General features: G+C 34.0%; 1 protein-coding gene across 1 annotated transcript in view; it reads left to right on the top strand.

Annotated features, from left to right (window-relative positions):
* Positions 1-16,636, top strand: part of svopa (SV2 related protein a) — a 31,956-nt gene that overhangs the window by 7,509 nt on the left and 7,811 nt on the right. Inside the window, exons 3-15 of the mRNA XM_056457533.1 lie at positions 2,271-2,356; positions 2,568-2,666; positions 2,843-2,914; positions 3,017-3,141; positions 5,172-5,235; positions 5,494-5,619; positions 5,760-5,888; positions 8,856-8,929; positions 9,112-9,188; positions 11,761-11,865; positions 11,957-12,068; positions 13,751-13,832; positions 15,584-15,673. Of these exons, the coding sequence (XP_056313508.1) occupies positions 2,271-2,356; positions 2,568-2,666; positions 2,843-2,914; positions 3,017-3,141; positions 5,172-5,235; positions 5,494-5,619; positions 5,760-5,888; positions 8,856-8,929; positions 9,112-9,188; positions 11,761-11,865; positions 11,957-12,068; positions 13,751-13,832; positions 15,584-15,673 (1,241 nt within the window). The remainder of the gene's footprint in view (positions 1-2,270; positions 2,357-2,567; positions 2,667-2,842; positions 2,915-3,016; positions 3,142-5,171; positions 5,236-5,493; positions 5,620-5,759; positions 5,889-8,855; positions 8,930-9,111; positions 9,189-11,760; positions 11,866-11,956; positions 12,069-13,750; positions 13,833-15,583; positions 15,674-16,636) is intronic.

Consider the following 16,636-nt stretch of genomic DNA (forward strand, 5'->3'; position numbering starts at 1 on the left):
TCCCTTATAAATGACCAATAAAGGCTTGGTATCAAATGAACAATCTTTGCAATCTTATCTAAAAAGTAAAATTACTGTAAAGTTTAAACATTGCTGAATAACAGGAGTGTCAAAATACAACATAAAGTTAGATAAAACAACAGCAATATAATAATTTAACAATATAATAGGATGCAATATTTACATTGTACAGTAATTTTATTTTAGATAAGGTTGCAAAGATTTATTTTTTTATCTGATACAGTTTCATTTGTGTATCTTCAAATGAATAGAAATGAATAATGCCGTTTATGTTCTTTTTTCCTGTTTAGAATTTAACTGACCCTTTTATTGTCATTTATAAGGGATTTATAAATCATAAATAGTCCTCATTACATTAGGTTACAAAACTGGATGAAGTGAGTAAATAAAGCATTTATTAACATAGAAATTAACTATTAGTATGTGCTTAATTAATAAGAATTTTAAATGTTAATTTAAATAGTTTATTAATCATTTACTAACTCATTCTGAATGATCTTAAAAACCACCAACTATGCTTGAATAACTGGTTTGTAAATAATGCAAATCTTAATTTAGTAAAGAAAAATAAGTCAATAACAAATTATGAAAGTACAATTATTAAGCACATTATAAATGTGGTTATAAGTAAATAATACAGCATTTGTAGCTGCAGTTATAAACTGCTTACTAACGTTTATTAATGTAGAGTTAATGCTTAACAGATAATGAATTTACTATTTGGAAATGCTTAATAAATGGTTTATAGTGTATAGTTGTTATAAAGTGTTACCAAAATACAAAATATAAATATTATATGAAAAAAATAGAAATACTGGTAACTGAACTTGAAATAGAATGTCCAGACATATGGCGTCTTGGCTAAACCAAAGCTACATTTGGGCTCTCAGTGAAGATGTAATAGACATCTAACAATAGTCCACAAATAAACTAGCCATAAAATAGACAAGGCAAGGCAAATGATTTTATGTAGCACATTTCATACAAAATGATAGTTCAAAGTGCTTTACAGTGGATAAAAGAGACAAGTATAAGAATAAAAATGATTAAAACATATTAAAATGGGTTATTTTAAAGGAATGAAAAAGAAAAAAGACATAATAGTGCAGGAATGAATCAGTACAAATGTGAAGTCTGTCTAATCTGTCTATTTGATGACCAGTTTATTTTTGGACTATTGCTTGATTTGTCCATTTGATCTTCACTGACAGCCCAAATCTTACCAAAGAGGTCTATTTGGACGTCTGTTAGATGTATTTTAAACACAAACATGAAAGATTGTATATAGCAAAATATAAACTTAAAAAATTTTTAAAACCAAACGTAAAACCTCATTCAAATTATATTTAAATATTTATAATAACATATTAAATACATTATATTAAAATAACACTTACCAAATACCTTCTATACTAATATTTGTTTTTATATTGTGTCTTTAAAACTTAATTCACAAAAACATTCATAAAAACATTCAAAAAAATTTAACCAATCACTGCACTATTTAACATTTGCACATTTAAAGTTTGCACATATTCATTTATTTGAACTGGACATACCCACTGCACATGGACATTTGTAATTATGTTTATCTATCTGCACACTTCTGGTTATTAATAGCATCCTGTACATATATTCATTTATTGTAAATCTGTTCATAGCTAATACAACCTGTATATAATGTTCATAGTACATCCATCTGTAAATATTACCATAGTTTTCTATAACTGCACTTTATAACTTATACCTGTATCCTGCACTTGCTGCAATAGCACTGCTTGTTAGACCGAAACTGCATTTCGTTGCCTTGTACTTGTACATGTGTAATGCCAATAAAGTTGAATCTAATCTAATCTAATCTAATAAGGGATGCATGCAATTGAGAAACTCCTGTTAAAACCGACTCCAGTGGGGCTATAAATGAACTTCAGCCAGCAACTTGTTACTTGTGCTCGCAATAATGAATAAGAGACTGAAAAAAAGTATTCAATGCACAAAAAGAATGAAGTTGATTTATTGCTTAGAAATACAAATGAGTGGAAAAGGCTAATTTGCATTAATCTCTTTTCTTGAACGTTAACATTATAAGAATTGGTTTCATAGACACTTTACAGATTATGGTGGCCCACTTAAGCATTCTTTTGATTTATTTTTTGAGTCTTTGACATACAAATCAGTATACAGACCCTTAATGCAATTAATGCATGAAAATACTTATCATCTGTCTTCATGTGTCACCTTTCTGTCAGATACCTTCATGGTTGAGGATGCAGTGGAGGCCATTGGCTTTGGGACGTTCCAGTGGAAACTGTCCATCCTGACTGGACTTTCATGGGTAACAGAATTTCAACTAAAGATTGTACCTTCACAAAACTGTATAATTACAAGCAATTGACCTTCAGTTTTAAAAAGACACTACAAACTAAATAATGCATTATTATTACCATCAAATGAATAGTTTTTATAAGCTGTACATCCTCGTGTCATTTACTAGTTGTGTAGTAAGATTTATTAGTTGCTATATTTGTTTCCATATTTGTGTGCAGATGGCCGACGCCATGGAGATGATGATTCTCAGTATATTGGCCCCTCAGCTGCACTGTGAGTGGGCACTGCCCAGCTGGGAGGTGGCACTGCTAACTTCGGTAAGCGTACATTATTGCTTTATTCAATAATGACTCCCCTCATGCTTGTTTTAGACAGCTTTGGCAGTCAAGTGTGTTTTCTTGTTTTGTTAAATCAGCTGTTTCTGAACATGCGTGAATAACCACATGTACATCTAAGAAATGAGCAACTGTGTTTCTGCCCTTCTATCAAACAGGTAGTATTTATTGGAATGATGATCAGCTCCTCATTATGGGGGAACATATCTGATAAATATGGGAGAAAAACAGTGAGTGTGTTCGTAAATGAAGGGTATTAATGTCCAAAAATACATATGCTGTTTATAATCTCACTACTGGGATTGATTAGAGCTGTGTTTGTGTGTGTGTAGGGTCTGAAGATGAGTGTGTTATGGACCCTGTTCTATGGCATCCTCAGTGCATTTGCACCAATATATGGATGGATCCTGTTTCTTCGAGCTCTGGTGGGCTTCGGAATTGGAGGGGCTCCACAATCGTGAGTGCGATATGGATTGTAATAGATACATAACTTGTCAAATGATTGGGGTTGGTTTGATTTGTTTATGTTTTTAAATGTTTTTATGCCAGGGGTTTTCAAATTGGGGTCTGAGGACCCTCAGGGGCTGCAAGGTAATACTAGGAGGTCTGTGGAAATGTTAGAAAAGAAAAATAATTTAATTAGTAAGGAAAAAAATCATACAAAAATACTGAAATTATTAGACATTTCTCAAGCACATTAAAATAAATAATTAAACACATTAGTATGAGATCTTTTTTAATAATTAATCCAACAATCAATACATAAATGAACTGAAATGCATATAAATTATCAATAAAATGTAAACATTTAAAATTATATTAAATTAAAACAGCGCAGTAGGTAGTGCTGTCACCTCACAGCAAGAAGGTCACTGGTTCGAGCCTCAGCTGGGTTAGTTGGCGTTTCTGTTTGGAGTTTGCATGTTCTCCCTGCATTTGCGTGGGTTTCCTCCGGGTGCTCCGGTTTCTCCCACAGTCCAAAGAAATGCGGTACAGGTGAACTGGGTAGGCTAAATTGTCCATAGTGTCTGTATGTGTGCGAATGAGTGTGTATGGGTTTCCCAGTGATGGGTTGCGGCTGGAAGGGCATTTGCTGCGTAAAACATAAGCTGGATAAGTTGGCAGTTCATTCCGCTGTGGCGACCCCAGATTAATAAAGGGACTATGCTGAAAAGAATATGAATGAATTAATGAATAAATTAAAACAAGTAATTTCAAATTAATAATGAATTATTAAAGATGTGTAAAAATAAATAAAAGTGTACATAGCCGAAGATAACTAAAGTTAAATAACTGTTTTAGATCTTTATTTTAATATAAGGTTTTCCAAAGTATAAATTATGTCTTAACTATAGAAATGCATGCCATTTAAATAACTGTTTTGTGTTTTGTTATATTTTTAAAAAATCTTTCGGAAATTACATTAATATATAAATACTATTTACCCAGATTTTTAACTAGGAACACACATTCACATAACAGCAGTGTTGGGGGTTATGCATTACAAATAACGTGAGTTACGTACTATTACATTTCTTCGTAACGAGCAAAAAAACGCATTACTTTTAAAAAATAATATTTGAGTTACTTTTTTGAAAATGTAATGTGATCACAATGAATCACGCTGTCAATGAGAGAATGTGTTCATTATTTTGAATGCATCGAAGAAAAGGAAGAGGGGATTGTCTCAATGGACTGTGATTTTACTTAAGACAAATAGTACAAAAGTAGCCAACACATTGCTTTAAACTTTCAATAATCTGACGTTCTCAGATAACATTATCCTAAAAAAAATTTTTTGACGTGTTTTTTTAAGGTAAATGTAGATTATACAGTGCAATGTTAATTGCAGAACTCCTCTATTAAAAAAAGAACAAAAAAAAACAAGAAGTTCTGAAAGATATCAGACCTCAGCCAGGTAAGGAGAAGTAGCGCAAAAGTAACGTAATGCATTACTTACCATAAAAAGTAACTAAGTAACGCAACTAGTTACTTTTTTAGGGAGTAACTCAATATTGTAATGCATTCATTCATTTTCTTTTCGGCTTAGTCCCTTTTTATTAATCTGAGGTCGCCACAGGGGAATGAACCGCTAACTTATCCAGCATATGTTTTACGCAGCGGATGCCCTTCCAGCTGCAACCTATCACTGGGAAACACCCATACATGCTCATTCACACATAAACTACTGACAATTTAGCTTATTCAATTCACCTTATACCACATGTTTTTAGACTTGTGGGGGAAACCGGAGCACCCGGAGGAAACCCACGCCAACACGGGGAGAACATGCAAACTCCACACAGAAATGCCAACTGACCCAGCCAGAGCTCGAACCAGCGACCTTCTTGCTGTGAGGCAAATTGTGCTACCCACTGCGCCACCGTGCTGCCCTAGTGTAATGCATTACTTCCAAAAGTAACCTTTCCCAACACTGCATAACAGTATCAATAAATAACCGAAACCTTTCTTTTCCTCTTTTCTAAGAGTAACATTGTATGCAGAGTTTCTGCCTATGAGGTCCAGAGCCACTTGCATTCTGCTGATAGAGGTAATATTCTATTCTATTCTGTTCTGTTCTGTTCTGTTCTGTTCTGTTCTGTTCTGTTCTGTTCTGTTCTGTTCTGTTCTGTTCTGTTCTGTTCTGTTCTGTTCTATTCTGTTCTGTTCTATTCTATTCTTAGATGCAGACTTAATAGCCTTGATTAAACAAATTCAGTCATGAGTTAAATCAAAACATGAAATCCTCATAACAAGAATAGCTTGTGTATTTATTCTCAGTCATCCCTTTGCCTCTGATCTTCTGTAGATATTCTGGGCTTTGGGTACAGTATTTGAAGTGCTGCTGGCTATTTTGGTGATGCCAACTTTGGGCTGGCGCTGGCTACTGGCCCTCTCCACCATTCCACTTTTCATTTTCGCTTTTTTTTGCTTTGTAAGTATGAACTTCTCCCATAACGTATAGTTCTTTCTCTTTTTAGTGTTAATTATGAGTAGACAGAGACAGTTTTTTTGTGGTGTGAGCAATATTGTCTGTACTGTAGACTAAGCAAAATGTCAAATGCTCATCAACAGTGGCTGCCGGAGAGCGCACGCTATGACGTGCTGACAGGGAACCAGGAGAAGGCATTGAACACACTCAAACGCATCGCTGCAGAGAATAACGTCCCCATGCCACTGGGAAAACTCATAGTGGCCAGACAGGTACATTAATCCTGTGTATTAAAGGGATAGTTCACTAAAAATGAAAATTTCTGGCTTCATTTACTCACCCTTTACTTGCTTCAAACCATTGTTAAAGATATTTTGAAGGAAGCTGGAAACCTGTAACCATTGACTTCCATAGTATTTGTTTTTCCTATTGGAAGTCAATAGTTTTCAACATTCTTCAAAATATCTGTTTTAGTGTTCAACAGAGGAAAGAAACTCATAAATGTTTGGAACCACTTGAGAGGTATGGAGTCAATATAGGGCCATATATACTTGCAAAATAAAAGAAAGTTTTGCTAACAAAAAACCAAGCATTGTGCAAAAAATAAATAAATAAATGCAAATCTCATATATTTACAAAACATTTTTATTGCCTTGCCTTTACAAAACCAGTCCAGTCAATTGCAATGCACATTTCACTTTGTGGCTCTGATTTGACAATGAGGCGGCGTCAAGGGTACATGGGCATTTTACGGCAGGCACAGACCTGGCTCCATTTAAGCGACGTCATCACCTGGAGACACAGTATCACCGAGGTGGTCTTACAGCCCAGTAGATCTGGGCCAAGTTCCCAAGTTCCCTTGTAACGTTTGGTTAAAGGCAATGCTATAAAAATATTTTGCACATATATATCTTTGTTTTTTAATTGCTAATATTTTAGTTTTTTTGCACTGCTTGATTTTTATTTGCAGTTCTTTTTGTGTTTGCAAATTAAATTTTTTTACTCAACTTAATTTTCCTTTTGCAGTTTTTTTATTTTTGTTAGCAAAATTAATTTTTATTTCTCAAAAATTAATTGTGGCTTTGTGATTTTTGGAGATTTGCATTTGTTTATTTATTTTTTGCTCAATACTTTATTTTTTGTTTGCAAAACTTTTATTTTGCAAGTATATATGGCCCTATATTGACTCCATATGAGAGTGAGTAAATACAGTTGAAGTCAGAATTATTTGCCCCCCTTTGAATTTTTTTTTCTTTTTTAAATATTTCCCAAATGATGTTTAACAGAGCAAGGAAATTTTCACAGTATGTCTGATAATATTTTTTTCTCCTGGAGAAAGTTGTTTTATTTAGATAAATCAGTTATTAGAAATAAGTTATTCAAAAATATTATGTTTAGAAATGTGTTGAAAAAAATTTTCTCTCCGTTAAACAGAAATTAGGGCAAAAATATACAGGGGGGGCTAATAATTCAGGGGGACTACTAATTCTGACTTCAACTGTCTTAAGTAAATAAAATTGTGTGGGTGAATGTTCTTTAAAATGCCACTAATGCAATTGGTGATGATTATTTGCTATATATAAACGTTTTGAATTTCAGAAAATTTTTAGATGTTATCCTATGCTGTAATAGTGTAAATAGAGTGTAACTTTTTGTTTCTGAGTGTACTTTGCCTCTATATATTTTCTGTTTGTTGTGTATTGTTTGGCAGTCAACTTTTTCTGTGTGAACACTGTCTGTGCTGTCAGAAAACAGTATATGACCCTTTTAAATAATTTCTAATAATACAACAATGCTAAATCTGTAGCAATTAGAGCACTTGATATTTTGAGCTTTGAGCTTGTGTCAGCAATATTATTTTGAGTCTGGCACACACAAAAAATACAAAACCCTGCAAACCAAAATAATTCAGAGCAATGTGCATATGCTTTACACAAAATTACAATTGATATGTTAATTATTTTTATTTAAAAAATTTATTATTTTTGATCTTGGGGCGACACGTTGGCTCAGTGGTTAGCACTGTTGTCTCACAGCAAGAAGGTCACTGGTTCGAGCCTCATCTGGGCCAGTTGGCATTTCTTTGTGAAGTTTGCATGTTCTCCCCGTGTTGGCGTGGGTTTTCTCCGAGTGCTCCGGTTTCCCCCAAAGACATGCGCTATAGGTGAATTGAATAAACTAAATTGGCCGTAATGTATGTGTGTGAATGTGAGAGTGTATGGGTGTTTCCCAGTACTGGGTTGCAGCTGGAAGGGCATCTGCTGTGTAATACATGTATGCTGAATATGTTTGTACTTTATTATTAATATGAATTATATTACCTTGGAATTAAACTATTATTAATTTAGTATTAGCACCGAGTCAGCATATTAGAATGATTTCTGAAGATTCATATACAGGGTGACTCAAAAAGAATACCACAACTTTCGGGTTGATTTTACTCGAGTGTCTGGAGGGGGTCATAATGAACATCTATGAACTTGTTTTGTACTCTTCAGATTGGATTTTCAAATTGTGGTATTCTTTTTGAATCACCCTGTACACTGAAGATGGGAGTAATGGAAAAGGAAAAGGCTTTTAGGAATAAATCACAGATTTAAATTTCTGAATAAACAAAATCTATTAAAAAGAAAACACTTTCTCAAGAGTTGTATTAACATTTCACTTTAGAATATGATGCTATTTCACTGCATGTTCAGACACCTACACTGTAAAAATGATATTGAAATTAGTGAAATTAATGAAATTAGTCATGATCGCATATGGTTTTAGTTCATTGTACCTAATTAAACTAAGTTAATCATGGTCTAACTTAATTTTATAAATTACGCCAGCTGTTTTAAGCCAGGTTGACATAATACAAGTTCAATGGACTCATAAGGTTAATTTTATTCAGCTTAAAATTTAAGGCAACCAGGATTGTTTTACAGTGTACACTGAAAAAAAATTTAATATAAAAAGTCAAGACAACAAATATTTTTTATGCTGATTAAACATATTTGAATAAGTTAATCAGGTTTCAATTAATTTATTTAAATTTTATACAAAGTTTAACTTAATATTTTTAGTCTGGTTGCTCCATGTGAGTTGAGATGACTAGAAAAGTTAATTCGATTCAACTAAAAGAAAACCCGTTTGCACTTCCTTTTAACACTACTTTGACATGGTTAATACAGTATTGGTATTTATATTTAATCTCTCCTTATTTGGCGTGTAATTGCTGTATTATACTTATTCAGGAGGACAGAGGGAAAATTCAAGATCTTTTCTCTCCACACTTCCGCTGGACCACAGTTCTGCTCTGGTTCATATGGTAAAAGACTGATTCATATGAATTACTGTCAACACTCATTTTATCATCTTTAAATATTTAATGTGGACATCTACAAATTATTAAATGGATATTGGTTCCCAGAGCTTTTCACTGAAGTTTTTCCATATAGTTTTCTTCTTGCTGCCTGTCTTCATTTTCTGTTGTAATGCCTTCTGTTGCAGGTTCTCTAATGCATTCTCATATTATGGAGTAGTTTTGCTGACCACTGAGCTTTTCCAGGAGGGGGGTGTCTGTGGTGGTGAGTCAAAGCTGTTGTGTGTTAAGACTGAAGTTAGTGAGAATGAACAGTAATGTGCATACCCGGCAACCTTCCTGCTTTTACCATTATATACCGTTGTCATCCTTTATAAGTATTTTCCTGTATTTCTCCTGTATTTATATTCTTTCTATGAAAGGTGGCAGTAACATCAACACAGAGCTGATCTCAAATGTGATATAATCGCAAGAGCTGTTCAAAAGAAAGGCTTGAAAACACTTTGAAATGAATATAAAAATGACTGAATTCCCTTCCTTTCCATTCTGTTGCCCTTCCAATGCCCTTCCAATTTGAATCAGACAATGCTCACACTTTATTTTGATGGTCCGTTTGTTGAATTTAAGTTACACTGCATCTACATGCCAACTAATTCTCATTAGATTATAAGTAGACTTAGGTTGGTGTTAGGGTTAGTGTAAGTTGACGTGTACTTGCAAAGTCTCTTATAGTCAGTTAAATGCCTGTTTGGTAGCAGTATCAACAGATATTAAGCAGACAGTCTACTAATACTCAAATGGACCATCAAAATAAAGTGTTACTCAGACAATTCATAAATACACTGATCCCCAAATGGCTTCTGTGTACACAATTTGAAAAGGAGTGAAAGTTGACACTTTGAGATTTGGGTGTGTGTAACAAATACCTTTAATAATATGCAAACATGTGCATCTTAGAGTGTTTTATTTTAAACACAATTAATGTTTGGTCTTAAATGAGCATAAACAGTTATGAAAGTAATTGAATGCTTTCATTAGTTCTTTGCATTGTTAAAGTGACATCTCTGTTATTTAAAGGGGACCTATTATTCAAAAATGATTTTTTATAAGGGTTTTTTTATAAGGCAATAGTCTGTGAATATAAGCAGCTTCTAATGGTAACAATGTATTTATTTTCGTTTTTATAATTACACTTGATAAAGACAATCTGCAGAGACACTCGGTGGAAAGCCCCGGCCATTAGTGACAATCTCTCCCTCATTAACATAGGACGTTAGTCTTGTTTTTGAATCTGCCACTATGCTGACACATAACCATTTGTAGCTCTGCGCTATTATCGAAAAGAGAGATAGGACTCGGAGCACAATCTCATTTGAATTTAAAGCAACATTAATCAAAGGCTGCATTTACACTGCATGGGTTAAGTGACTCAATTCCGATTTTTTTTCTCCCATGTGGCACAGATCGGATATATGGCACGTATGTGTAAGCAGGAAAAAAATCACATGGATTGCGATTTACTCAAATCAGATTCAGGCCTGGTTTAAATGTGGAAATTTATCTGATATGAATCGGATCTGTGCCCTCGTGTCTGCAGTGTAAGCAGGTTAATCGGATTTTCACCTGTCAATGCGAATCGCTCATCATTAAAAACCATAGCAAATGATGTCAGACTGACACTTTCGTTTCATAACAGACATCAGCAGAGTCCCAAACCTTAAATCTCATACACAAGGATCATGTAGCACAAGTATCTAAGCATGTTAGCGAAAAACAGCGCAACATCCACCACGCAACCAATATAAACAAATATAAAACTGTGGCATACATCACATACATAAATCATGCCATGAACATTACATTAAAATCCCTACTGGTTTAAAAAGGCCTAGATTAAAAGAAGATGGCGAAATGAGAACTTTTCTATCATAAACTATAGTAAAACAGCTTGTCAAAAAGCATTTAAAAAAAGAAACCTTGCGAACAGATTAAATACAGGAATCGACAAAAAAAGCAATGATTTTATTATCAGCTGTTCGTCAGCGCCTGCTTTTTTTTTCCTTGGTCATTGCACCTTTGCCTTGTGCTGTCTAAATACAGACAATCGGATATGAGTCATTTTTAAAAGATGATGTAAGCTGGTCAGCAATCAGATACAGTCACAAAATTGGAATTGACCATCAAGATCTGCAGTGTAAATGCAGCCTATATGGCACAATTAGGATCAACGCCTAAAGGAGCAGTTTCAAAGAGTTATAAAACATCATTTGTAGGATATTTTGAGCTGAAACTTTACATACACACTCTAGGGACATCAGAGACTTATTTTATATCTTGTAAAAAGTGTTATAATAGGTCCACTTTAATGTTAATTAAATAAAAAATCTAAATGGGAGATTAATTTGCTGCTCTTTACTAAATAACAATATTAACTTTAATCAAAATGTATATTTAAATTATACAGTGAAGAACAAGTGAATGAGGTAATGTATGCTATATGTATGCTATATATTAAATCATTTGTAATTCACCCCCCTCCCCCCTTCAAATTACTAACTCTTTCGACTATGTTTATGAATGAAATGGCTCTGAATGTAGAGATTTTGGGATTTGTTGAGGGTGGGTTTGCATCCCAATGTTGACATGTATGATAAATGTGTATGGAACATTTATTCAACATATTTCATGCATTACTTAGTAAATACTTCATGCTGTTTAATACTCTGCAAACCTTATATGCAATGTTTAACAGCATTTTAAAATATAGCATAATATAATGCTAATCAAACGCAACAATATATTCTGTTTGTATATGTTGGTCATGTGTCTCCCCCTAGAGGCGAAGGGCAGTAAAATGGAGCCAGGTTGCAGTCTGGAGTGCAAATATCTCAATTCGGATGATTACAAGGATCTTCTGTGGACCACACTTTCTGAATTTCCAGGTACACATTTAAATTATAACACAAATAACATCTCATAACATGTGCAAAGCAGAATGAAAATGTGACGAATGTATTGATTGATGCACCACAGGCCTGCTGGTGACCCTGTGGGCAATTGATCGATTAGGAAGAAGGAAGACCATGGCACTGTGTTTCTTCGTCTTCTCCCTGTGTATTGTGCCACTCTACAGCTGTGTGGGAAGGTCAGAAATTACACATGAATTACTTGAACTTTTTTTCCTTTTTTTGTTTTCCTCGACTTGTTTTGGACCTGTTCAACACAAGGAAGATATACTGAAGAATGTTGGGGAAAAACATCCACTGAATTTTATCTTATTATGGATGTCAGTGGCTGCTTTTTTCTAAACATTCTTCAGAATATCTTGTGTTCAACAGAAAAAAGAAATTCATAAAGTTTACAAACACTTGAGTTAGAGTAAATCGTGAGGATACCTTTAGGGGTCTTGTGAAAGTCAACGCTTTAGTCGATTGGTGTTGTTTTGGCTGCACAAAACCATATTAAGCAACTGGTCATAATATTTTGTCCATCATTGCAGATCTGATTGCCAACGAAGTCTAAAGTAGCATATCTTTCTAATTTGACATCTTTATAGTTGAAATACAGTCACCGGACACTTTATTAGGTACACCTGTCCAACTGTTCGTTTACGCCAATTTCCAATCAGCCAATCACATGGCTGCAACTCAGTGCATTTAGGCATGTAGACATGGTCAAAATGATCTGCTGCAGCTCAAACCGAGCATCAGAATGGGGAAGAAAGGTGATTTAAGTGACTTTGAACGTGGCATGGTTGTTGGTGCCTGACGGGCTGGTCTGAGTATTTTAGAAACTGCTGATCTACTGGGATTTATACGCACAACCATCTATAGGGTTAACAGGGAATGGTCTGAAAAAGAGAAAACATTCAGTGAGTGCCAGTTCTGTGGGTCCAAATGCCTTGTTGATGCCAGAGGTCAAAGGAGAATGGCCAGACTGGTTTGAGCTGATAAAAGGCAACAGTAACTCAAATAACCACTCACTAAAACCGAGGTATGTAGAAGAGCATCTCTAAACACACCACACGTCCAAGCTTGAGGCAGATGGGCTACAGCAGCAGAAGACCACACCGGGTGCCACTCCTGTCAGCAAAGAACAGGAAACTATAACAGGCTACAATTTGCACAAGCTTACCAAAATTGGACAATAGAAGATTGGAAAAATGTTGCCTGGTCTGATAAGTCTCGATTTCTGTTGTAACATTTCGGATGGTAGGGTCAGAATTTGGCATCAACAACATGAAAGCATGGATCCATCCTGCTTTGTATTAACGGTTCTGGGTGGTGGTTGTGGTGTAATGGTGTGGAGGATATTTTCTTGGCACACTTTGGGCCCATTAGTACCAATTGAGCATCGTGTCAATGCCACAGCCTACCTGAGGGTTGTTGCTGACCATGTCCATCCCTTTATGACCACGGTGTACACATCTTTTGATGGCTACTTCCAGCAAGAAAACGTACCATGTCATAGAGCGCGAATCATCTCAGAATGGTTTCTTGAACATGACAATGAGTTCACTGTACTCAAATGTTCTCCACATTTATCAGATCTTAATCCAATAGAGCACCTTTGGGATGTGGTGGAACAGGAGATTCGCATAATGGATATGCAGCCAACAAATCTGCATCAACTGTGTGATGCTATCATGTCAATATGGACCAAAATCTCTGAGGAATATTTCCAGTACCTTGTTGAATCTATGCCACGAAGGATTAAGGCAGTTTTGAAGACAAAAGGGGGTCCAACCCAGTACTAGTAAGGTGTACCTAATAAAGTGGCCAATGAGTGTATATCCCATATAGCCTAAACTTTTTTATTGTTTTGCAGGACGTCTTTGACAGTATTCATATTCATTGCGAGGGCCTTCATCGCTGGAGGTTTCCAGGCTGCATATGTGTACACACCAGAGGTAAGAGCCCCTTTTTAGAAGAGATCAGACTCCGAGGGAAGCTCCATTCTTCTCTGACAAAAGAATAGATATTAGGGACACTCTTGGCCGTTAAATTGCAAGGTGAGCGAATCCCGTAGATTTTCACAGTAGTGATAAATGTTTCGCTCAAGGCCACAGATGTGCTGGAGAAAGATTTCGACCTTGGGAAACATCCAGTTCCTAGCTCACTCCCACTACTTGACAACCATCAAAAAAACTCACCTGAAATAAAACAGGCCATGTTTTTCATTCAGTTTTTTTTAAACTGGAGATTATCTCCAAATAAAGTATTGGAGGGTTGAATATTAACATAGTGTCTGTAGGTCTTTGACATGAATGTCATTGAAGTGGTCTTACATTGCAGGGGTGTATTTTTTTGCAAAAAAGCCAAATTTAAAGTCAATAAAGCCATATTTAAAGCCCAAAATTATCAGAATATTAAGTAAGGATAGTGATCCATGAAGATATGTTCCTACTGTTAATATATCAAAACAAAATTTTAGAGACAACTTTAAAGACAATTTCTTCAATATTTAGATTTTTAATTCCAAATGAAGGATTGGAGGGTTGAATACTAAACTGCTGGTTGCCTTTGATATGAATGTCATTGAGGGGATTTTATTGCATACTTCAGTTATCTAAGCAACTGCAGTATTTTACAAAACCTGTATTACATCGCAGGGGTGTATTTTTGGTCCAAAAAGAAGCAAAAATACATTGTTTGTGTCAGAATAATAGTTTTATTTAGGCAAAAAATCATCAGAATATTAAGTAATCATATCTATAAAGATATCTTCCTATTGTAAATATATAAAAATTACATTTTAGATTAGCAATGTGCAACACTTTTTTTAGGGCAATTTTTTCAGTATTTAGATTTTTCATTCTACTTTTATTTTTACAAAACCTTACACTGAAGGGTTATATTTTTGTAATATCCTAAAATGAATTGTATGCATCAAAATGGGTGTTTTTTTTTTTCCAAACCAAAAGTTGTACGGTTAATGATCCATGAAGATATTTTTCCACTGTTAATATACCAAAACAAAATTTTAGAGACCACTTTGAAGGCAATTTTCTCAGTATTTACAGTATTTTCATTCTACTTTTTTAACTGAAGTTTATCTCCAAATGAAGTATTGGAGGGTTAAATATTAAACTGTTGGTTGCCTTTGACATAAATGTCATTGAGGTGATTTTGAGGTGATTTTATTGCATACTTTTAACAAAACAGTTTGCTGCATGGGGTATATTTTGGCAATAACCAAAAATACATTGTGTGTGTCAGAATTATAATTTTATTTAAAAAACATCAGAATATATATGTAAATGTATTAAAACTACATCTTAGATGAGCATTTAAAGGCAATTATTTCAGTATTTAGATTTTTCAGTCTACTTTTTTCAACTGGAGAGTTTACCACTAAATAAAGGATTGGAGGGTTGAATATTAAACAGAGTCTGCAGGTTGCCTTTGACATGAGTGTCACTGAGGGGATTTTATTGCATGCTGTTGTTACTTAAGAGCATAGACTGTATATTATCTAAAGGAGAGAGTTTTGCAACTGCACTAATCATTGCCTGTGATATTTAACCAGTTTTGGAAGTGTTTAAGTTATGTTGTAAACGCATTTACTAACAGCTGTGTGGTTAAGTAATAGTTCAATGTTCACCAAGAAGATCCTGGTTATAAATCACTCAGTATCTCTGTCTCTCGCTGTGATTTTCAGGTTTATCCCACAGCGACGAGGGCTCTGGGTTTGGGCACCAGCAGTGGAATGGCTCGAGTTGGAGCTCTCATCACACCATTTGTGGCACAGGTGTGAAAATGATGATTATAAAATTACAAATGACACAAAAACACTGTATTCTGGTTGGAAAGTAACTGAAATGCATCCTGTGATACTCTACTGAACACATTCTGCATTTTTGCATGTCAATTAACACCAAAAAAACCCGGAAGAAATAAGTAAAAATACACGCACACATACAAAAGTGACTTATTAATAATAATATTAATAAGTAAAACAAGATTTAAAAATAAAATATGGGCAAAATAATAATTCAACATTATGTATATTCATGTGAACATGTTACAACATTTATTCTCACATGTACTTATTGATATATATATAAAAGAATAAAGATTGTTTTAAAATTGTTTATTTTATATAAGAATTAATTTTATATGGTTGCACAAGAGTATTTTTGCCAATAATCCAAAATGCATTGCATAGGTCAAAATCAGATTCCAGAATTTCAGATAGCTGTATCTCAGCCACATGAGAAACTGGAATACACTGAAATTATCGGAAAATGGTATACACCACTGGAAAACATATTTTCTAATTACAAAATAATTACAATTGCGACTGGTTTTGTGGTCCAGGATCACATATTTTAATTTGATTATTGCAATGACTAATTATTATTTATTCATATATATACATATATATATATATATATATATATATATATATATATATATATATATATATATATATATATATATATATATATATATATATATATATATATATATCTATATATATATATATATATATATATATATATATATATATATAGATATATATATATATATAGATATATATAGATAGATAGATAGATAGATAGATACATATATATATATATATATATATAGAGAGAGAGAGAGAGAGAGAGAGAGAGAGAGAGAGAGAGAGAGAGAGAGAGAGAGAGAGATATATATTATTATCATTATTATTATTAAAGGAAATCTAGTGGTTTGAGAGACAGTAGCAGAG

This window comes from Danio aesculapii, chromosome 5 (genome assembly GCF_903798145.1).
Source record: "Danio aesculapii chromosome 5, fDanAes4.1, whole genome shotgun sequence".
Lineage (NCBI taxonomy): Eukaryota > Metazoa > Chordata > Actinopteri > Cypriniformes > Danionidae > Danio > Danio aesculapii.